Source organism: Epinephelus lanceolatus, chromosome 22, assembly GCF_041903045.1.
Source record: "Epinephelus lanceolatus isolate andai-2023 chromosome 22, ASM4190304v1, whole genome shotgun sequence".
NCBI lineage: Eukaryota > Metazoa > Chordata > Actinopteri > Perciformes > Serranidae > Epinephelus > Epinephelus lanceolatus.
The window spans coordinates 25,232,360-25,256,348 of NC_135755.1; the positions used below are offsets into that span (position 1 = coordinate 25,232,360).

The window sequence follows — 23,989 nt, forward strand, 5'->3', positions numbered from 1 at the left end:
GTGAATGATAAAACACTTGTTACAATCATACTTTTACACATTTATTTTGATACTCAAATGATTAGATTTACAGTATATTTTGAGAGTAACATTCAATATGCTCAAAACAAAATCATATAAAAGAATCTGCATTTTGTCAAGCTTGCATATTCCATTATGTTTTTTTTTTTTTTGTTTTTTTTTAAATTACAATACCATTCACGTAATAAGTAGAAGCACTTTAAGACTTCTCAGTTTGTTAGGTTCATCTAAAAAGAATTTGGCAAACACCCTTTTTTGAATGTCATGCTCTTGCAAGCTGCAATAACGATTTATTTCTTTTTAAGTAAGTGCAAAGATCTGTTTAGGTTTCCGTGTGACAAACAGGTAGTGGCATTGCAGTCCATCTTTTTTTTAATGTACATTTTGTCGCTTGTAAGTCAACATTCAGCATTTGTAAGAACAGAATGACAGACGGAAAAAGCCTCTCAACTTGGGTGAATATATTTACATCATCATCATTTTTTTGACAAAAGCAAATATGTCCTTTTATCAGATTTGGATATTTGAGTCCACTGACTTCTGCGGTGAAGAGACTTTTTGTTCATCATAGTCTAAAAAGAAAAGTTAATTATGTCAGTCAAACAACTGTGGTTATTTTTTCAAACTTGTAAGTAGGTTTAATTTCCCTGACATCACCTAAACATTAAATGGATAAAAAGAGCTCCTATCTGCCACCTATAGTTCCTCTGGACTAAAAGGTTCCTCCATTCACATTTATTAGTCTAAAAAGGCATTAGCTATATCCGGTCCTGAATATTTCACCTTCTAAAACAACAAACCACATCTTCATTTTTTACTGTACGCAGTATAATCTATAGCACCTACAGTAACATTTTCCACGTAACAACTACACTCTAAGGGCTGGGGTCTCAGCTACGATAATTAAAGGTTTGTGCTTTCAAGACATTCCCTGTATGGAAAAAGCAAAGGGGTGTGATACTTTATCACGGCCAGAGGGAGGCACTGTGGGCCCATCAGAACACAGAACCCCAGTGCAGATAAGGCAACAAACTGTACATTACCACACGGTATGGAGACATGGGGTAAGTGGCACATAGATGAGCGACCACACCTGTTACATGCCCTAAATGAGAACAAAACAATATTAGTAATATGATTTTTCACTCAGGTCCTGTTGTATATTTTTTGGGCATAAAACCACGAGCACAGGAGATTAAACTGAAGTGTATTCGTCCAAATAGATAAAATTATATTTCATTTTTATGCCCTCAGGAATGTCAGCGGGATTTCTAGAAGAATACCAGCCTCCTCGTACAACTGCGCACCCTCTTGACTCCCCCTCTCAGTCTACGCGAAATAGTAGGGTCTCTGAAAGTCTGAGACCATGTGAACAGATGATAGGACAAGGCCATTGAAAAATAGTCAAGAAACCCTAAAAACTAAAAGGATCCCAAATGCCACTTGACCCAGCTCTTACTTTTGACAGATAGATATGGAGGAATTGATATTTAACAGTTTGTTAAGTCTGTTCTGGTCCTTTTTTTTCCCTTTACAAATGGATCTTTTTAGTGGAAGACGTTCGATTGCAGGAAGGGCAACAAAGCACAGCCCCTCACAAGCTCAAGTCAATGATGATGTGCTCAAAGATCTGTGTGTTTCCCTTGAAGCTAGAGGTGAAGATGAAGTCCCTGCGGTCAGTGGAAACCACAGTGAAGGAGCGTGGTGCCTGGATATACACCTCCTTGAAGCGGTCAAAGAGTTTGTTCTCATCATCCCACAGGTAGATCTGTGAAAAGGTGTAATCACTCCCGAGGGCCAGGTAGTAACGCTCTTTGAAAGAGAACGGCTGAAGAATCATGGAGCCTCGTGAGGGTAAGGCCTGGATCTCCGCAAACTGTTTGGCACCCCAACGTAGTATTTTAGAGTCACCAATATAGCGTGTCATAGCCAGGTAGAGTTCTTCCTTGATCCGGAAGTGCTTTACAGCTACAACATCCTCCATGTTGGGGATCTCACCCTGCAGGACAAACTTCTGGTTGCTGCGGCTCCACTGGTAGATCACAGGCACCTGTGAGCGGCTTGCCAGGATAAGGTGGGCCTTCCCATCTAAGTCCAAGAACTCTGCATCTGTGTCGCGGTACCACTCATGTAGCGACTGGTATGAATAAAAGCCCTTATCGTTCCACTTGTAGAGGGTGGACAGGCCCGCTTTGGAGCTGTCAGCAATCACAAAGAACCAGTCCGAGCCAATCTGGAATGCCTCAATGTCATTGGGCTTGGAGATCTTGGACACCTCAATGTCCTGGAACTTGCTGAACCTGCTTTGGTCTTCATCAAACTTGTAGATGTGGGAACCACCAAAGAGCTGAGCCACGATGACAAAGACTTGGTCCTGGATGACAACTGACTTGCACCCCACAATAGATTGACCTAGAAGGCAAGGAAAAGGAAACGAACAGGCGTATAACATGTAAAACTCAACCATGGTATTCTGAAACAGTTTGTTGGGGGATTGCTGTACCTGTGATGTTATCATAAGTCCTGAAGTTCATTTCTATGTGGTCCCATTGGAAAACCATACAACTCTCTGCACTGGGGGCAGCAATGGTCACATAGACATCATTCTTATAGCTGAATGTGTCAACAGACAGAGACTCAGATGCCACGGACTGATGGAGGACAAAATCTGTGGAAAGGCAAATTCTGATTTTCATTTTCTACAAACAAAAATTCTAAAAGCAAAGCCCCATTAAAAGAATGACCAAAGAAAAGTACATCTTTTCTTTACACTTCTTTGGATGACCCAGTTGAGTCGCGTGATACTGATGCCAGCTAGAACAGAGACAAGGCCAGCTGGCTCAGGTGTTTCTCACCCGTTGAGATGCATTCGTTGTGCAGACTGGTCATATCATTGAGCCGCTTGTCCTTCATGTCCTCCGGTCCAGCACACACGACATCTGACACTGTGGCATTGGTGTTCTTCAGCCACGTCATCAGCCACTTGGCACGGCAGTCACACTCAAAGGCATTGCCTCGCAGGTCCCTGCAGGAGAGGAGTACTGTATATCAGGGCAGATAAACAAAGCAAACAAGCAAGAAGGCACCAGGAAAAAGGAAAAGGAAGAATTTTGCTTGGAAACTTGGATACATTTTTGTCACAGATTATGAAAAGGAAAGCAGAGGGCACTATTTGCATACTTTTCCAACACTTACAGCTCTATCAGTGAGTCCAAGTCGATGAAGAGATCCCTGGGCAATGCTTTAATGTTGTTGTTTGCCAAAGACCTAGAAACAACAGCAATGAATCAATACAGAAAATTGCACCTATTTAGAATATCACGAATCCATCACAGGAAAATAGAAAAACATGATTCACATTTATTGTGTAGAAGTCAAAGTAATATTTAAAGGTCTGGACAACTCTGACATAAAAAACTTGATATAATTCTGATATATCTCCATTAATGTTTGTCACTGTTATCCTTCTTCCTAATGAAACAGTGACCTAATTTGCATCACTTAAAATAGTCAAATTTCTATACATCAAAATCATCTTCGCAAATTAATCTTACAAATTAAACATTTTAACAATGTTGAGAATGATTTTAAAGGTTGGAACATACAAGTGTGTCAAGTCCCTGAGTCCTCTGAAGGCATATTTGGCTGCAGTCTCAATCTTATTACTCTCAATGAACCTGTGGAAGATAACAAAGCATGTTAGTTATAAGCGATAAAAATACTGCACCTTTTTAAAATGAATAATGCTGTTTCTCATTTTCGGGGTTTTCTTGTCTCAGAAAGAATCACTTTGACTTTTATGAAAAAAATAACTTGACACAGTTGTGTAAAAACTACCAATACCATCTATACGTGCTGAAAAAAATGATTTGTTATTTACAAGGCTTTGGCTTTCAGGATATTGTAGATACTGTATTGGTGAATAGAGTACATATTTTTCGTTAACAAATATGGCAAATTTCAGTTCAATCAGGCTTGAGGATTGTTATGAACTTAAATAAACACACTATTTTCCAAACTGCCTGTGATGCCAGCAACAATAGTGGTTCAGAATCGTATCATTATTATTATTCATTTATTTAGAAATTGTTTGTGGGCAAATGGGTGAAGAGTCTTTGAACCACCAGAGGGCGTACGATCGATACTTCACTGCCTCATTCACCCTCTGAAAGACCAACATCCAACCACATACAGTAACCTCTTGTCCATACTGACACTCCTGGAAGACTATTTTACGATGTCAGACTGAAGTGTGCAGCTGTATCCAGTTATAACTGAATAAATTAATGTTGTACACGTGTTTTGTTATTGCACTGATTCACTGAATGTCTTTGATTTAAAAAAAAAAAAAAAGAAGAAGGAAGAAATACTTACAGATACTCCAGATGTGGAAGGCCTGAGAATGCATCATCCCTTACAGTTGTTAGAGAATTGGAATTCAAAAGCCTGTCATGAAAAATGAAATTCACATTAACAGATGCTGGCTGCCAACACAATGCACTGTTAAAGCCTCTGACTGAAAAACACGATGAAGTTTCTCAGATGTGATTCAGCATTCAGTGATCGGAAAGCTCTCAGCCCAACTCTTACAGCTGACACGTGAAGTCGAACGTGAGATGAGTAATTATATCACTATAATTATGATTCATGGCCTCTATCTCAATGTCAGTACACTAGTGGTCCTGGTAAATGTCAAGACAAACACAACTTTCCAAACAAACTCTATGCAAAAATAGTGTTCCTACTTGAACTTAAACATAACCCTACTTGAACTTAAACATAACCCCTAGGGAAACAATCAATTTTAAGGGGAATAGTGGGGCAAAGCTTGGCAGCAGCCACTACAATATGTTTAGCTTTAAATCATCCTGTGTGTTATGATTTGGTTCCCTGTATCTGCCACGCCTTTGCTTCTGCTGGCATCACAGTCATCACTCGTGGAGTACCAAAGGAGATTGATGGCCTCTGGAAAGTACAATATGGCACTGAAAGCTTTTCAGGTGTCCAGCCTTTTACAACCTCCCCCTGCTAATTGCTTTCACCAAACAGACTTTAATGTATGTGTATTAAAGTAAGGCACAGCAGAAAGTTAGATGCTGGACATATGTGTGTTTTATGTGTAATGATTAGGGTTTTGCATGTGTTGCAGCTTAGGCGTGCACAGCCAGGTGAGTTTGTCAGGGCAAACACCCACATTAAAGACACATCTAAGTTTTGAAAGTCAGCAATTTGTTTTGGAATTCATTTGTCTGCACGGGATCCTTTGCTACAAGGTTAGGGAAGCTCCTAAAAATCGCACAGTACAGAGGAGTGATATGCAGCTGAAGTGCTCTTACAGTAGCTGGAGGGATGGCATGTGGGCAAACATTGCCTCTTTGACCTCGGAGAAAGTCCCATTGACAATACTCCTGAAAGGAAGAGGCAGAAACGCTGATCATAAAGCCACCAGAGCAAATGAAAATGCTGAAAAGTGATCAGTCAGAGAAAATGGAAAGGACTGCAATGCCTTTCAACATCAGCTCTTATTAAGATTGTGTACATTATAAAAAAAAAATACAGCAAGGGACAACTGGTATGTGATAAGCCTGAATGTTAAATAAAAACAGTATATTTAGAGGTACTCACAGAGAGCTGATGTCGTTGAGGCTAATCCTTGGGACATAGGAGGACCCGACGCAAATGATGGACTCCCTGGAGCAGCTGCATGTTGAAGGACATCGGAAAACCTTCTTTAAATGACCCGGTTGAGACAGGAAACAAAGCGACACGGAAAACAATGCCCAAATCTTGAGAGTTGGCAGCATCTTTCTTGCCGGGCGTGCATGTGTGAGCTTTTTCTGAGAGCACCGATCGAGGCAGATGGCACCGCGCGTTTACACCCTGCACCATGAAATGCTGCACTGGCTCCCTGACATCAGCAAATCAGCTGCAGCTCCCCTCCGTCCACTTTCATTATTTATTAAGTCAGAGCTCCAGTCGGGTAACTGTTGGTTAAACAACCATGCGCCATACATCGGGGGGGGGGGGGAATAAGGCAGTATTAGGCTGCTTGTGGCCACAGATCACCTGAACATGTCATATACAGTAATGCTGCTTTCAAAGACGCGCTTCAAACATGGTTATTTAAATAAAGGTGGCATTTATGAAAATACAGACGAGTTTTACTGTATTAGCGCGTGTGGTCAGGCTTGTATATATATGTATATAGATTTCCAAAATAAATTTCTAATGACGTCAGTTGTGTACACATGCACAAGCTGGTGCCGATTTTGACGTAATTTCTCACCTATCTCGGTTATTTCTGACACACAATCAAAGGCAGTCTCTTTATGAAGCCAGCCTGTGTGACCAGAGAGGAAGTGATATACTGTTACTGAGGGGAATTTAAATACAGTCAGCTGTACAGTACCCCTCCTCCATACTGAGGATCCGAGAGGCGCATAACTGCAGCACCATGGACAGCGCCTCTGCTCAGCTGCTGGGGCTCTTCAGCTGGATACAGTGATCATCCCAGTGCCTGCATCTGCAGTCAGAGTATACACTGACAGGATATGTGGGGACATCTGCAGCCTCAAATATTTTTTTAGACTGCTAGAAGTGGAATTCGGGACTTTAGTGAAAGGTAGACACTGTTAATACTGTTTGAAAACTTAAAAATAAAACCTATTGGTTAAAAATAAAAGTTAAAAAATGACTTGTGACACATATGCAAAGGAGCCCCAGATAGTTCTTAAAAAATTAAAAAAATAAATCTAAAAAAAATGATTGCTATTTGAAACGACCTATTCAAAGAAACACTTTAAAACAATACCACTAAAAAAGGAAGAAAAAAAAAAACACATAATTGTTGCAGTTGTCAAACCTTCATTGTCAATTTTGTCAACAAAATGTAATGTATGAAATGATCCACTGAGCTTCTTTCACAGACTTACAAGAGAAAAAAATTCCAGTTCCTGATCATCTGTACACCACAATATTTCAGGGTTTTATCGAGCCATTTCATGTACAAATTGACATTCTTAAATTATCACCATATATGTTTCATACTAAAGAAAATGTCACTTTCAAAGCGCAGAGGAAGAACAGCAGCTCTTAACTGGCTGCTAGATAATCAAGATTGAACATTACATGTTTAAAATTCATTAATTTATTTGCATTTATTAAGGGTTCAAAGCAGTCCAGAACAGAGCTGACAATGTTTCACTGCATCTTCAGTCTGCATTTGTCAATGTGGTGCTAAATGAGTGCGTTTGTTTCCATTGAAGCCATTTTTTATACATTATTTTATTCCTACTTACATGCAACAAACATAGAAGATTGTTGTTGACATGTTAACTTCTACTAGATATGTTAGAGATTACATACAAAATAAAATTAACTTAAAATAAATAAAATATAATTATATATGTTTTGTGGATTCTTAACAATTAAGTAATTACTGATAATTTATTTGATTGGCTATTTCAAGTGACTCTTAAAAGCAGAGCCAGGTCAATACTCATTCTATAAGTAAGAAGCAGAGAAGGCCAGTGTTGTTGTACCAGCCAGGCCCGATGTCACTACTGCTCCCAGTCTGGTAATCCATGACCCTTGTTGGTTTGGTAAACTGTGACCCCTTTGGTAACAACTTGGTTAATCTGTGGCCCTGTTTGTGCCACTATGGCACTTCATCATTGCCAAACTCTACCTGGCAGCTGCTGAGAGCCTAGAGCAAGGGGCCATTTGTCATCCAGCAGCATCCCTGGGGTACTTACACTTATGATTGAGTGTGTGAGAGCAGACTTAGGAGGAATATTTTCAGGCAGTCTGTTTTGTTGAGGAGGAATGGAGGTAAACAATCATTGGGGTTTGAGGGGAACAAGAGGCTGCGAGTGTCTTTTGCCAAGTTTCATCATGTAATTTTGACCATTTTATTTTTACCTGGGCTGTTTCGTTATTGCAACACTTGGCATCTGATGCACTGATAACTGGATGCTGTGTGCAAGATTTTCAGTGGCAGACCTTTTCTGATTTACACACTGCAGCACACTTGATCAATAGGGGAGGAGAGGCACAAAAAAAGCGGATCTGACGCTCTTGGTTCCCCACGGCGTCTCTGCAACCTCAGCAAAAGATGGGGAAACCTCTCAAACTGGTGACGGCAGAGAGGAGAGATTTCCCCCCCCCCCCCCCCCTTTCCTGAGGCAGTGAGCATGTACACCAAATGTTCCATATGCTGAATCTGTCAGACACATCACTCACAGCTGATTATTACTTAATTCTGACCAAAGCTGATGCAAGATTTGCTGCGACAAAAGAAGCCAACATCAAGAGAATAGCTATTATGTGAGTGCGGCACTGTACCAGAGCCGTCACAGTGTTTTTCCACTATATTTCGTTAATGGTTCAGTACAGCCTGGGAACAGTCAAAGTGTGCTGATACAGCACCCTCGCAGTATCTATCTGACTCCAGTCCACTCTCATAGGCTGCTGGGTGGATTGGTTGTGCTGTTGCTATTGCTATACATGCATCCAACTGCAGTTACAAAAACAACATGCATAATACTTTGCTGTACCCAACCCAAGCTGAGTGTCTCAACTCCAGAGCATGCAGCAGCATCTACTTTACATGCCCCAAGCTTTCTAACAAGCAACCTTGATAATTTGCAGCACATGAAGGGGAGGGCACAGGAAGAACTTGGACAGTTAAGTATCGAAATATAGATTAGTCATCATCAGTCAGTGAGGCTTTAGTAGGAGTCTATTTTTGTGCCTCGGGGCACTACTTGCTCTGCTTTCTAATGACTGAGACTGGAGAGCAGGGGGAATGAGACAAAAGACGCAAGAAAACCTGACTGACGATCAATTCCCCTAGTGAAGTTGACTGAAATCCAAATGCTGTATAACAGTAATAGTTTAACACCTGACTCCCCATCTCTTAAATTGTTCAACAGATAGTTTGGATTTTTTGTAGTGGGGTTTAAAGACCCCAAACTATCCCTTTAATGCAACATAAAGGTGAGGTTCAGTGAACCTTTCCTAAACACAGGAGTCATCTGTGTTTGGTGTACTTCATTGATTATCTGTACCCTGCGATCGCTTTCACAGCCTGAAAGTAAATGAGCTAATCCAATACACTGAGTTCAAATGGAGTGCAGATAATGGCTCAGCGGCTTTGTATCACATTACACCACACTGCAGAAGACATGGCACAACATACTACATTATAAAGCTATATTGTTTCACATATCAATATGGTGGAAAAGCATAATGTGTTCCCAAATATAGATAGCCATGTGTCTGCCTGACGTTAGCAAACAAAAAAAGAGGAAACACACTTAATTATATTCCAGCATTGATTTCAAACTGGATGGTGTGCAGAATATGTAATCCCATAACTGCACTGCGGAGACTTAAGATGGGTTTAATTAGGAGACATAACACACAGAAAGTACATGCCATATAAATGGTTGATCCATTATCCATTTAACGAAGCATTTTCAGCATATACAGACAACAATCCAACGCTTTGGTCTAACTATAGATCAGTGGTGAACGACCATATGCTCCCGAGGAGCATTTGTATGCAGCTTGTGTCCTTACAGTATCTACTAATTAGCTTCACAGAGGAGGGAATTAATCAGTGACATCAGCTCGTGTCACTTTGTTTGTAATCCTGCACGCAGTTTCATCGCCAGCTGTTGCTGAGCTCGAGTCTTTGACCTGATAACAAAATCTGGATTGATAATCCATAGGTGAGTTCAAATCACAGTTAGAGTAAAGTTCAGGCAGCAGAGGGCTCAAACTAAGCAGAACTCACTTCGTCTACACTTCCTGTTAAAGTTGCTTCAGCTCAGTCAGTGCCTCTCCATTAGTGCCTTCCTGGCTCTGTGGAAGCACTGGCGAACTACTTTTCATGCTGTCTCCCTCTTTCTTCAGGGTCTTCAGGCACTTGTCAAGCCTTTTGACGCACAGTGTCACATCTTCTCGAGTGATACCCACAGCTGCGGCGGCATTGAGATAAGGACAGGGGTATGCCTCAGAGTGCGACATGAAGCCGCGAAACGTGTGTCCGCTTACAGTCTGCTCCTTGCCCAGTGGTATCACCCTAGAGACATGGGTGAAAAACAAGGATAATGTGGCAGAATAATGATTATTTGACCTGCTGGGACACAACTACAATTTCTTACCTTTAAAAACAATGACCTTGCTAAGGCCTTAGTTACTCACTTGAAATATAACGACTAATATTTAAACAAAAAAGTGGACAAATTAACTGCAGTGAAGGCAGCAGCCTAGGCATTCAATTAAAACATTTACTACACTAAACTAAACATTTTCTAACTATCTAACTAGTCTAATTAGAAGTGCTGCATTATTTTGTTTTCACCAACAGCCACATCACCCACGACTCTGTGCCTCCTGTCTATCACGTCTAACGTGTGGGAAACCATAAAGTGGTACTTAAAAGAATTTTTCAAAGATGATCGTTCCTCACTTACACAGAAAACGATACTCTTAATGTCATATGTGATGTATATTTCACTGGAAATGCTTAATATTTCTGTGTTGAATTATTCACTCTCGTCCTAGCTACGTTTTGGTCTCCAGCCCCTGAGGAAAAGGTCTGGCACTTTAGCTGCTAAATGCTCCAATATGTTCCTTAGCTCTGTTTGGTGCTGGGCAGGTGGAGTACAGTGGGAATTTACTGCTGAAAACAGCTAACTGTTGCAGCTGCCGAAAACACTATGAGAGCCGTAAGAGTCGACCGGCAAACCGTAACAATAAGCTGAAATATGCAGGGGGAATTGCAGAGTGCAGAACTGCGTTGTTAATATTGATTATAGTGGTTTTAAAGTGCAAATTCCTTTAATGGAGATCATACTTGGCCCGGCTTGATGGCTTCCCATCTGGCCAGGTAACCATTAGCAGTTGGCATGTGATTCATTGTGTCATTTAAGCTTTAAGATCCTCACATGACAGCTTTACCTCACAAGTCAGCTACTGCAAGTTAAAAAGTGTCCTTTACAAACTCATAAACGCAGAAATGAGAGGAATGATGCTTTACTATGAACGTATTGCAACCTTAAAGTGTTTCAGATGTGGATATCTGAAGTGAGAAACAGGTCAACTTTTGAGCTGCAGTTGGTATACTGTAAACAATACACATGCTGCTGAAATTTAGCAGGGTTTCCCCACCGTCAGCACAGTTTAGACTCACTTTAATGTGAAATCAATTACTGGCAAGCTATTAGGACTACGGGGATGAGAGAGACCATTACGGTTGAGAAATGCATTGTAATAAGATGTAGATCTCCGTTAATATGTTGTATAGCTAATGGCTAATGTGAAAACAGCCAGCTCCCTCGCACGGTAATCGTGGTAATCGCCGAATCACTTCTTGTAATAAACATGCATCATATCCTGCGATAAAGTAGAAACTGTGTGTGTCATTGAAGCATGAATCTATAAAGTCGCTGCATCTCATTGTGTATGCTACTGAGATACAAGGATAAAAGATTTGAGGAAGCGCTGTGCTCTGACCATGGGAAAATGCTCGCTTGAAAGAAATCAAGAGTGAGGACGGAAGTGAGGCTATTTCTTTGATGCTTTTAAAATCTGAACAACACAAAACATGCATGACACAATGACATAAATAAATCATTCATTCAGGATATTTAAAATATTTAGATGGGCTTCCATGCTTGGTCAAAAACCACTGAAAGGAAAAAGGGAAAAAACAAATGGCAGAAAGCATTTTGGTGCGACGGAGGCAGAAGGAAACAATGAAGGACTGGCAAATCCTCCTCCCGCCTGCTAAGGAATAACACCACCAGTGGGAGCGAGAACATGGCTGTCACTGCTTGTGCCTGCTGTCTCGGTGGAGACGACAGAGCTCTGCGGATCGTAATGGAAACATCAGGTTAAATTAGGATGCAGCTCTGATAGGATGGGCAGTCTAATCATCTAAAGTAGTTTCTGCTCCACCAGATTCAGCAGATCCATCTGGCTGATTACTGACTTCCACTGGCCATTTTGTCTGGCAATGCACAATTCAACCACACATTTTCGAGGACACACACAAACCCATTTTTTAATTTTATAACAGATGGACTCTCTACTCAAAACACACATGAACACAGGCGCCTCCTTATTCTCCTGTTTGTTTTTTTTATTCCCCACCATGTTTCCATTTACAGGCCAGATTGTGGCCCTTCAAAGTTTTCATACCTGGCTCCTGACACTTGCCGCGTGAACAACATGGAGCCCAGCTGAGTCACCGCCTTGTCGCTCCCAGCCTGGAGACCATCCAGAGACATGGCTGGAGGAAAGAGGTGCCACACCCATACACAAATTTACATGAAATGTACAAGACTTAAGACTAATACAGGGTCAGAAATGTGACTTTCACCGCTCAAAACACTCCCAAAATAAACCAAAATACATTAATACAGCTTGTAGACGTGCTGGTCTGCAGCCAGTGCATTGTGCTTACCCAGTGAAATGGGGTTATGTGGGGTGTGAAGCAATCTCTCCCCGTGTGCAGAGGATAGACTCTTCAGCTCCTGAGCCAGGAACAAATAAATCTCCTGCAGGACATGCACACACAGAGAAGACGCATGGAGAGACAGAACTAGAGAGAGCAGGGGCCATGCGAAGGAACTATAAATAGACACACAATGCTCCTTCTTATTTTAGCAGCAGCAGCCTTGGTTTTATTGCTAATCAAGCAGATTTACCTGCAGGTAGGCCGGTCCATGTTCAAACCCCTCCCTTCCCTTCCCCCTTCCTAACTGTCTGTGTTTCCTTCTCAGCATCAACACAAGCAATGTGTCCACTTCCTTTCCCTCTCTGGACAGGATCTTCACTCCCATCACACATCCACCTCTGGGATCAATTAGAGGTGCAGGAGAGGCGGAACACGTGCTTTTATCCTGAGACTTTAAGATCAACATGTTTAAAATATGCTGACAAAGTGTGTTTGGTTCAGAGTGTGCGGAAACAGAATAAGGGCAACGTACACAGGTGTTAGGAGCCCCGGGCCTGGCGGGGAAGAGCTGTACTACAACAAATTGCAGTGTTTTTGTTGCTGGCTAAGATTCCCCAGTGAAGCATTGCACATTAAAGGATCTGCTCTCTGCAACAGTGGGTGTATGTGTGTGTGTGTGTTTGTCTAGTGCGTACTCTGCTGACTCATACTTTCCTAATTTGAAAGCATCAAGAAGGAAAATATTTTCTCTGTCATGAGTCAAACACAAACAGCCTTTCAATGATGTCAAGTGTCTCTAAGTGTCCCTTGTTCTCCACTAACAATGGGTGACTTTATCATCCCTGGAGAGGAGGGGTGCAAGTGGTGGAGAGAGTGCACGGCTACGTCTCTGCAGACAATAAGTGCGTGTGTGATGACTAAAGCCCGTCCGAACCAAAAAGCACACATCATCTGCTGGTTCTTTGCAACATCTAGACACTTTTCGAATGATTACATGAGGCTGTAAATGAACATTAACAGATGAAATGTCTGAATTATTTAAAGCTTTTGACCCCATGGGGGGGTGCGTGAGGAAATCACTCACTTCTGCAGACACTATGGAAAACTGGTCCTGTACATTAAATATGCATGATGTGGACCAAGAGGAATCAATAAGCCTTGATGGCATCGGGTCATGCGAGAGGCCAGAGGTATTTCCTAGATGTATATTTCAGTCGGTTTTTACGCAGATTTCATTCGGGGTGCTGAATGTCACCTTGTAAGAGCGTCATTTTTAAGTTGAGATACAGTTTATAATGATTGCTAAATTTACTTACAGAGCATGTTATAAAACTAGATGTAATCCATCTGAGGTTCCTTCTAAAAAATGTCCTCTTTCAATTTTTAAAGATTAAACAAGACTAATGACTGTATCTGTACGAGGTCTGAGCATCAATAGAAACAGATTTAGTCCAGTACATTTACAGTACGCCTATGGTACAGCAGTTTAGAGGTGTGAGAATGCTGCAGTGCCTACCATTTGAAGAGGGGGATGCTGCATTGTGAGCAAGTCTGCTTTAAAGCAGGGAGCCACCAGGGGATGTTTTCTGAAACTTCTGGATCAATTTTATCTTCCTATAGCGTACTCCTCCCTCTACAAAGCTCATTGCTTGCTCAAGTTGAAAGTCTCATTCCTCAGTCAGTGTGCAGGTAAAGAGCTACACACACACACACACACACACACACACACACACACACGCAGTCATAGCATGTGATCCCCTGCAATTCAATACAACTTATGTAAGCGGCTCGTTTGAGTCTTCGGGGGAAAGATGTTGACACAGCACGCACAGAAACATATTCAGCCTGACGTTGCTGCAGTGTTTTTGTACCGATCCATACTGTTCTGATCACACCATCTGGAGGCATCCTGCAGATATCACAGCCCATCTGAAGTATGTGACAAGCTATATTTAAAAAGGTGATGCGTGAGTGCTCTCACCTTTCTTTCTGATAGGAGTTTCTTGTAGCCGCTGGCACCCAGAGTTAGAAGGGTAATGAGGACGTCGAGGGAAGGTGAGGCCGATGCGCGACCTGGACAGAGAGGGCAAACACGTGACTTTATTAAGCAGCAATAAAAACACGAGAATCTGCTGTGTGCAAAAATAATTAAAGGAATAAATATTCACGCCTTGCGTCTCATGTATGTTCTAAAGTCATCGTACTTAACATAGCGTAGATCTGAATGTACGAGTCATATGGAGATTACAATTGCAATAAAACAAAACAAGGAAAAGTAAAAAGAAAAGAAGAAAATTAAATCAAATACACATGCACTTATCTGGTATTTTACATTTTACCTCCATTATCTCACTTTATGCAGCTGAGCCACGGTACTGTTATTACCCACCTGGGTACATCTTGCTTATCTCTTGTATGAAGGACTCATCAAAACCTGCAATAATGGCGCCACCTACTGGAACCATGAAGTTCTTGTCCAAGCTTTGCACAAAGGCATCAATTCTTCCAACACGAGCCCCCTGAGGAGAGACGGCCAAGAGACAACTAAGCAAACATATCTGCCACCAATGAGTGAAGGACATATGATGACAGTAAAGACACCTATGAATATGAGATGGGATTGGGAGTGACAGGTACCCACCTGTTGTATAAGATGCATGCACTTGGACGACTGTACTCCGTATGCATTGTTAACTATGTGGGGAATGTTATGATTGGCACACATGGCGGCCAGCTCCTCGAGCCTGAAAGACAAAATGATAATGACAGTGAATGATTAATGCGAGCACGCTGTGGCAGATGTGAGATGCCGTGTCCGCGCTTTTCATTTTACCTGTCAGGGACCCGCGGGGCAAAGCAGGACGTTGTCGAGTGAACGCACAGGATGTTCTCGGCTCCGAGCTCTTCAATCTTGCGCTCAACTGCTTCCAAGTCTGTCCGCAACTCGTCGCCCTCAAGAACGTTCTCCACCACCACCGGCTCAAAGCCTGTTAGAACAGTCAGAGATGAGCGAGAGGTAGTGAAAGCCCTCAGGTGTGATTGTGTCTAGTAATACAAAAGAAACTTTACAAGGCACTACTTCAGAGAGATCCCCCCCCCCCCCCCCCCCCCCCCCCCCAAAAAAGAAATCGCTGTCTACTATCATATTTCTGACACCAATCCAGTGTGTGAGCAGGATGTGAGGGCGACAGGGCGTCGGATGCTGATGTCATTATCACCTGCTGTGATCATGGCTTTGAAGCAGGACTTCTGGTCGATGCGAGGCCAAATGATGTAGCGAGCCTTGGGTCTTCGGTGACGAAGGGTTAGGAAGCACAGCGTCAAGCTCATTCCTGTTGCCATGGGAACTACAAAGCAGCTCGCCACACTCCGGACACCTGTTATCCAAAGGAAACAAAGAATGCTTATTGTGTGTTATTACACACAAAGTTAAGTGTATGTCTCTCCACCGAATTATCTGCAGAGATCTCGTCCTCTCAAAACAAACAGACCAGTTTTTACCATGAGCTGAATTGTCCACAGGGGTCTCTTTCTCTCCAAAATAAACAGAACCGGTGATTTAAACCGGTAAAAACACTGAATGAAGCAGTTTCATGTCACAAATCAGTATTTCTCCAACACTGACTGGCATGTCGGAGGCAAGCCACTAGCCCAGCACCTGCTAATGCGTGCTCACCTTTTTATCTCTGATAACTTAGGATCCAGAGGTTCAGAAGGCTTTTTACCGGGACACCAATTACCCAAAGAGGTCTCTTCCTCCCCGAAACAGTTTTTCCCGACGCTCTCATCACAACTGTGGCTAATGCTAAAACATGAATGGCCCTATCTAGAGCCCGTGTTTGGTTTGTCTGTTCTGGGCTGCTGCAGAAACATGGTGGTGCAACATGGCGATCTCTATAGATGAGGACCCCGACCCCTATGTGGATATAAATGGCTTATTCTAAGGTAATGAAAACACAACGATTCTCTGAGGACTCTGGGGGGTTTTTCTGACCTAATTGTATTGTGGAGTTTTGCACAGCAGCGACCGGATCTTTGCTCTCAAACCACAAAAAAATGTGATGGCACAACAGTCTCCTTCAGTACATTATTCTATGCTTTCTTTTGATTTTCACATTGGCTAGTCATCCTGTTTAATTTGTCTTCTGATTAAATCGGAACCGTTGAAACAAGTTGTAGGAAGCCTCTGCAAGTAATTGGTTGCTGGCAGACACTCTGTGCTGCAATAAAATGGTTAATCAGCAGTGCCGTGCACTGTAGAGCCGATGCGCTGCTGGTTCTGCCGGCCTGAGTAGAATATAATGTCTACAGCCTTACTGTTGTGTACACAGCATTTATAGACTGAGCTGAGTAGTGATGCCCGTAACCCGCGGGACCCGCAAATGGACCTGCGGGTCGGGCAGCAGTGATCGTCTGTTAAATCAGTCTGTAAATGATATTTTGACATTATTGGCTCTTACTGTCATGGCATCCGAAGGTACTGATGCATTGAGCAGGTGACAGTCCGCGGTCGTTTTCAAAACACACTTGTGTCACGCACTCCAAAAGAAACTTGTTGAAACTTTAAACAATAATTTATTGTACAAAACGGGGGAAACAAATGTTGACAAAAACGGTTCCATAATTCATATTAAATTCAAAAGTTAACGAAAAAACAACTACAAGTTAGAGGAAATAGTGATAAAGTGGTAAAACTTGGCATTGATCCACAGCCTCAGACGGATGCGCTCAAGCCTGCCGTGCACACAAGCTCAGTTGGTAGGCTATACTATATTTTCACATTTTTAACAATGCAATTTAAAAGTTTTGATTTTTATTGATAACCTACATTTACCAACAACAAAAAGACTACATTTAGCACCCAAAAAAAAAAAAAAAAGTAAATAAAAAAAAGAATATCGAATTCCAAATTTTCATAACGAATACCTACCCATAGAAACGAATATTCGAATATCCGAATATTTGGGTACAGCCCTAAAAACCTGCCAATATATCCCACTAAATCCTACATGCTGAACCTTTAAGACATAATACTTGGCCTATGTTACAAACTGGAGGTCAAATGTAGTCAAAACACATCTTTTGGTTGATAAAAACATTATGTGGCACAAATATTGAGTGTTCTTGCAAAGTAAATAATAATAGCATATACACACCTGAGAGCTTTAAGATGTCCAACACCAATGAGTTGGTCAGCTTGTTCAGCAGACTGGACCCTGCAGCTTTGGGCTGAATAGCAGCTATGTCACCTGACCGTCCTATACCATGGATCAACCTACATAAAACAGCTGAATGTCACAACAGGAACCGTTAAATAACTTCCTAAACTCTGAGAAGCCTCAAAATCTAACACTGCTCACTACCGCTGATTTGTGTGACTCAGACTTTGGAGTATACTTCAGTAATATGTTGATTAGAGCCCGACCGATAGAACGGGACCTTCAGCTGTTTGCTGATTTGATTGAATACGACATCATGTAGAGTATAAAGTTAATGCCAAGCTTGAACCTGTAATGTCGTCTTGCCACAAGGCTGGATGCCACGCGGCCTTCCCTCTCTCCGACGCCACAGTTACCGAGAAAGTTATTGCTGTCCATCACAGCCAGCTCATGAAGGAAGAGCTCGACGGTGCTCTCACTCCATCCCTCCTCTGGACACTTACCCTGCAACATGCACAATATAAAAAGTGAATGAATCTGCGGTTAATGCAGTGACCTTGAGGAGACATGCAGACAGTCTGTAGACTTTACCTGCTCCAGTAAGTGTCTGATGAGCTGCTCATGGCCACGACGAGCCTGGCTCCCCTGTCGAATGTAGGAGGCCGACACTATCCTCTCACTCAGGCTGAAATTTTCACTGTTCATCTCTGTCAAACAAACAGCTTTAGGTTAGCATTAGCTGACAACCATCGGGTACTTTTCTAGTTTATGCATTGTGTACACATATATAATGTTTCAATTCAGAAGCATGTCTCAGACTGCAGAAAATAAGAAGGATAACAAAGTTTGGCCATGTCACAGGGCTCCCTTGAACTCTCACCTTAAGATATCTGAATGAAAATGGGTTCTATGGGTGCCCACAAGTCTCCACTTTACAAGACATGCCCACTTTATGCTCGTCACATGCAGTTTTTTGCATGCAGTATACATGTGTTATTTCTGTCTACTGCATTTGAATATTTCTGCACACTGAGGTCCCTAAACAGTCTTAGAATTGCATAAACTAGCTATGACTGTAAAGCTGAGACCCTTGTGGATTCAATGAGCCCTGCTTTAATCATGTATGATGATGTTAGTCCCCATAGTGGCCATTTCACTGTAGCTAGACAATTTCTTTAAGATGGACATCACTGTGTAATAGGCCCTATTGTGACCTCTGGGATAATTTGAGCCTCATGAAACTTTACAACTTTTACTTTCTCAGCAGTTTCCAGAACAGAAATACTTGCCATGCTATCGCCGAAAATACAGTTCTTACAGAAATCTCCAAATGTGCAAAGTTGTTGATACCAAATCACAGGTTTTTGTGTCTTAATGTGGTATTTTGGAAGAGAGTTTCTACCATTTTTATCAATTCTTGAGTCAGTAAATATGCTTAAATTTTAGTGCAAACACTGTGTAACAAATTATATCAACCCTAAAATTGCTGCAACAATGTATGAGACATAATTGAGCATGGGAATTGCCATCACAGGCTTCCATCATAATGTTTAAAGCCCATATACACTCTAAATTTAAAATGTTTTCATAAGTGCCTCACCAAATAAAATGTTTATTACATATTTATGATTTGAAAAACTTGACACACAGTGCTTGGCTGCATCTCATATTAGTGTTCAGGTTCCCAGCTTTCAGATAATGTGAATACTACTTCTATGTGCCATATATTGTTGGCCTGCAATCTACTCATACAGATCCCCCTCAAAAAGACAAAAAGGCTTTATGTGGGTCTCAGAGGGTTAAACATCTTAAATTCCTTTCATCCCCATCACTGAAGTCTGCTATGATATACTCAAATAAAAACGTCTGTAGAAAGCATGAGCGCGAAAACCGAGAAAACCTCTCAAGATTCTTTGATTCTTTGAAATTTCACGTTATCACGGGGAGACATTTTGATTTGTCATAGTAGGAGAAGCACAGGTGAAATTGATTAACAGCAACAATGGCTATGCTCCATTAAGTGTCACAGCTTGCACAATACCAGGGCTTCCCCTAATACAAGTGGAACGCAGCTATCCGTAATGTTACTGAACACACCTGTGCTTTTCCTACTATAACATGTCACAATAGGGGTTTCTCAAAGTCTGGGAGGGGTCCTTAAATGGCTGAATTCCAAGGACGCTATGTCATCAAATCCCGCCTACGGATTGGTCCAATGTCAAGGATTCTTCAAATTCTACCGAGGGATTCAGGGAATTTTCAAGGATGCATGTGTGTATCCTCAGAGGGTGTAAAGTACCCACAATTCTTTGCGCACGATTTGCTGGAGCTGATGGTGCGTTCGTTTTGTACTCGGAGGTCGGAAATTCCCAGTTCCCAGTCGGAAGTTTAAACTCGAACGCACCCTGAGATCGGATTTCCAACTCGGAAACTCGGAGCAGCCACATCAACCCCGACTTACGAATCCAAGATGGCTGCCGGTCACATACACAGCGAGTAAACACTCTTTCAATTTTATCTTATTTGTTTTACATTAGGTCAGCCTCATCTGCGGCGTTCATCAGTTGGAGTGCATGATGGTTTTGAAGCTGCCTCTACTCCAAAAGTGCAAGGGCAACAAAGGCTTTCTTGTGGGCGTCCATGTTTTTTTCCGACTTGTCCACCATTGTCAACTAGAATGCAAAAACTGTTGTCAACTCGGAGGTGATGTCATTCCCACTTCCCGGATATTCTGATGGCAGAACCAAAAAATATGAATGTGATTTCCAGTTTGTGGGCCACAATTTTTTCCAACACTACTTATCTGAATTGGATGTCGTCTATTAGCTGTTACTTGTGGGTAGGGTCCGGAAATATCTTAACAAAACATTTTTAATGCATCTGTCACAGCACTGATATCACGTTAAGTGTCCACCCACTATTCACATGATAACACCACGATAACTGCTCTCATTCTTTTGGTTTCAGTTGGTGTATTTTCTGGGGAATTGTGATGAGAACAGCCACAGTAAACACATTGGAATATACTGCAGGTCAAAGCACCACTCATTTGTTTTGCGGTGAACATATTTGGGGGGGGGGGTTACACAGTGGTATAACGTGCAGTCGGCACGGTCTGGTGTTTCAGAGCAATGCAGCTCATCAGATCAGATCCGCTTTTCTGATTATTGTAGCTGAGTGTGTGGTGATACATGTATAAAATCTGGAACACTTTGGAATCACAATGTGAGTCTGTATATATACTGTAACGGGTGTGGTGAATTAAATCAATGCCGCAAAAGGTCTATATCATCTGACAAGTGATTAGAGTGTGAATCTTCCTTCCCACTACTTTTTGGACATAAATGAAATCTTTATGTGTTCTTTCAGTTTTCATGCTTCCTTTAGTAACCTTTTCTTTACCCCTGTCTACTACTGTGTGATTATTTAGTTTATGTGCTACTTATGTGCTTGAAATAATCTGCTACTAACTAACAAACTACAAAAGGGATTAGGGTGTGGATGTGGATGTGTGTGTGAGGGGGCTTTACCTGGCCTCACCTGTGAAGAACATTTTTAGATAGCCATTTAATTATCCAAATTACTGGAACAGATTAAAGTGCTGACACTTCAAACATTCCTAACACTAGGGCTGCAACGATTAGTCAACTAATCGATGACTAATCGACTATTAAAATAATTGGTGAATATTTTAGTAGTTGACTAATCAGTTTGAGTCATTTTTCATAGAAAAGTACTATAAAAGTACCCCAAAATACTCTTACTGCAGCTTCTTACGTTCAAATATTGGCAGCTTTACACACTCCCATGACGGTGAACTAAAACCCTTTGGCGTGAGTACGACACAAGAGATTAGATGACATCATTTTGGGGTTTGGGAGAGACAGGCCGACATTTTTCAACATTTTTCGATGAAATGATTAGTCAACTAATCGAAGAAATAATCGTAATGTCATGTTGTTTTACATATTTTGGCAGAATTCTGAAACTACTTTTTACAAAAGTTACATATAACCCACCTGTATTTTAAGTATAATCCAGAAATATAGTCTCCCTAAAAGTCATGTGACTTGTTCAATATTAGAGAGTGCCAAAATTACCACAGTACCTGAAACCCTCACAGTCTGCTGAGGGTTAATGACGCACACCTGGGGGCACTTAGCATGTTCACTAAATGCTACAAAGGACCTGTCCTACCAGGGATGGGTCCTTGACTTTGAGAAACACCAAATATCTCTGAAAAAAAGGTCTACAGCAAGCCAGGACACTCCTGTAAAATATACTTCCAATCTCTGTGAGGCTAGGATGCACAAAGTCATACACCACGCAAACGCTGCATGTCTATCTGCTAATGTTACCCAATCTTCCTTAGCCAGCAGAACACCAAAGAGAAGCACAAACCAAAGGGACACTTCGTGTTTCACTTATGTTAACTAACTTCTTACCGACCACAAAAGTTGTACATAAGTCAGCACGTGATAAAGTTAGTTGTGGGCACGGTTACAACATGATAACCGCCTAACTCGAGGTATCTCTGTTAGCAAAGCAGCTAGCAGCTCTGCTAAGTTCAGCTAATGTTTTCACGCGGGGAACAAGAGCGCACAGGTCCAACAGGGCTGCTTTGGGAAATGACAGTTGTTATATCTTCTTACCTCACAGCTTTCCTGTGAGTCTCTCCCGTGTTTCACACACTGTCAACCCGCCTCCAAACTACCAAACACACATGAAAACAGACAGGAGGCGACAGCAGCTTGGAAGGGGCTGAGTTCTTCTTCTTCTTCTTCTCTGGGGTTAACGGTAGCTTACATTCTCAGCGTAGCAACACTGCCATCTGCTGGAGTTAGTCAGCTCCTATAGTGTTGGCCAGAGTTTCCCACCAGACCTGTTTTCTTTAGGAAGCTAGCCAAACATCCACCTTTACCATGCTCTTCATCCTGTTCCTGTTAGCCTTAATTTTTCCATGTCTTCCATCATGTCTTTTATGTCTGATATATTTCCTGCAACAGTTTGTAGTGCCTCACAATGTTGATGAACACCAATCGGATGCATCTCTGTAATGTGAAGTGTAATGTCATATAGTCATTATTACCTACTCCTTTCTATTTCTTACAATGCCCACTCTGTTTTGAACTGATCCCAGTGCTGCTGCATCTCTTTGGATCGTTTCAACACAATGCCTCGCCTTGATTAAAGAAATTCAAGATCTCCTTCTCCTGTCCTGCCAAAACATGATCTCTGTGTTCTCTCCCTTTCCCGACAGGACTGTAACACTTTTTTTGGTTGGGCAACCATCTTCGTAACTTCTTAAATTCATCCAATAGTTGACTGCTTGGTGTTTTTTGTGTAAACTCAGTGGCCTTTCTCCTGTCCCAACTTGTAGGGCACACTGAGTATCGTGCTGAAATGATGATGAGTGCTTTTCATTAAATGCCCTGTTTTTACATTTGTTGTCTCTCTATGGTCCTGCTTTCGTCTGAGGGATGGATCTCAGCTGTTCTGAGACTTTCTTTCACCTTATCATCAAGACTTTTTGTTCATAGTGCCATTAATATGAATCAGATATTTGTCACTCTCCTCCTTAACCTTTGCTTCCCACCCATTTTCCAGCCAATGTCCACCTCAGCCACTGATGCATGAATGTTTATTTTACAAAAGACTGCCTAATGGTTACCACAGGGGGTTATCATAATTCACAGCCACTAATTCCATCCTTTCAACCATGATTCAGCCATGATTCCTCAAATGTTACGCCACAAAGCCTGTTCATAATTCATCGCCGACTTTACAGTTTACTGGAAAATGCAATCTTTTCAAAAAAACTAATTTTCATTAAAATTTCATTTTTAATTTAAGTTATTATGATATTGCTGCAATACATAAATAAACCCTTAATTAAACTTAAATGTGTGCGTGAATAATAATATTTAATGTAATTTGTAAATATGTTTTAAAGTGGCTAGTGTGTTTTAGGAGAATACCAAAAAAGCAGAACTTTACACACATCAATTTGCTTTTTTTTTTTTTTTTTAAAACAGGTATGTTTTATTAATGAGTTGATGTTAGATTTAATAAGCACTCAATGGCATTTACCACCACATACATATACACACTTTTGATTTTGAAGCCTTCAGAAACACTTTCACAAAACAAAACCTCCACTTCACCTCTTGAATCTAATTTATTAGAAATATTTGTTAGAGGAACAATTAAAGGTTACATTACATGCAAGGTTGACAGTAACGGGACCAACATAGTATATAATCTTGAACTTAAGTAAAAGTAGCGAGAAAATATCAATGTAAATGCACTACGTTACCAAAAAAGTCCTGCATTCAGTGTT

At 41.4% G+C, this 23,989-nt stretch overlaps 2 protein-coding genes across 3 annotated transcripts; both read right to left on the reverse strand.

The window, feature by feature from the left end:
* Nucleotides 1-19: 19 nt before the first annotated feature.
* On the reverse strand, nt 20-5,986 carry lgi2a (leucine-rich repeat LGI family, member 2a). Its single transcript, XM_033610029.2, has 8 exons — nt 5,647-5,986; nt 5,358-5,429; nt 4,396-4,467; nt 3,627-3,698; nt 3,217-3,288; nt 2,877-3,046; nt 2,525-2,689; nt 20-2,433 (listed from the first exon to the last, which is right to left on the reverse strand). The coding sequence occupies exons 1-8, from the start codon at nt 5,823-5,825 to the stop codon at nt 1,616-1,618; spliced, it is 1,620 nt and encodes a 539-aa protein (XP_033465920.2). The 5' UTR covers nt 5,826-5,986; the 3' UTR covers nt 20-1,615.
* Nucleotides 5,987-9,408: 3,422 nt separating this feature from the next.
* Nucleotides 9,409-22,434, reverse strand: sepsecs (Sep (O-phosphoserine) tRNA:Sec (selenocysteine) tRNA synthase). 2 transcript variants are annotated; one of them, XM_033610414.2, is made up of 12 exons: nt 22,302-22,434; nt 18,241-18,356; nt 17,999-18,153; nt 17,647-17,765; nt 15,709-15,867; nt 15,324-15,477; nt 15,132-15,234; nt 14,880-15,009; nt 14,472-14,563; nt 12,497-12,590; nt 12,232-12,322; nt 9,409-10,108 (listed from the first exon to the last, which is right to left on the reverse strand). In XM_033610414.2, the coding sequence occupies exons 2-12, from the start codon at nt 18,352-18,354 to the stop codon at nt 9,838-9,840; spliced, it is 1,482 nt and encodes a 493-aa protein (XP_033466305.1). In that variant the 5' UTR covers nt 18,355-18,356; nt 22,302-22,434; the 3' UTR covers nt 9,409-9,837. The 2 variants fall into 2 exon arrangements, with proteins under 2 accessions (XP_033466305.1, XP_078020488.1); XM_078164362.1 differs by lacking the exon at nt 22,302-22,434 and adding an exon at nt 22,095-22,243.
* Between the last annotated feature and the right edge of the window lie 1,555 nt (nt 22,435-23,989).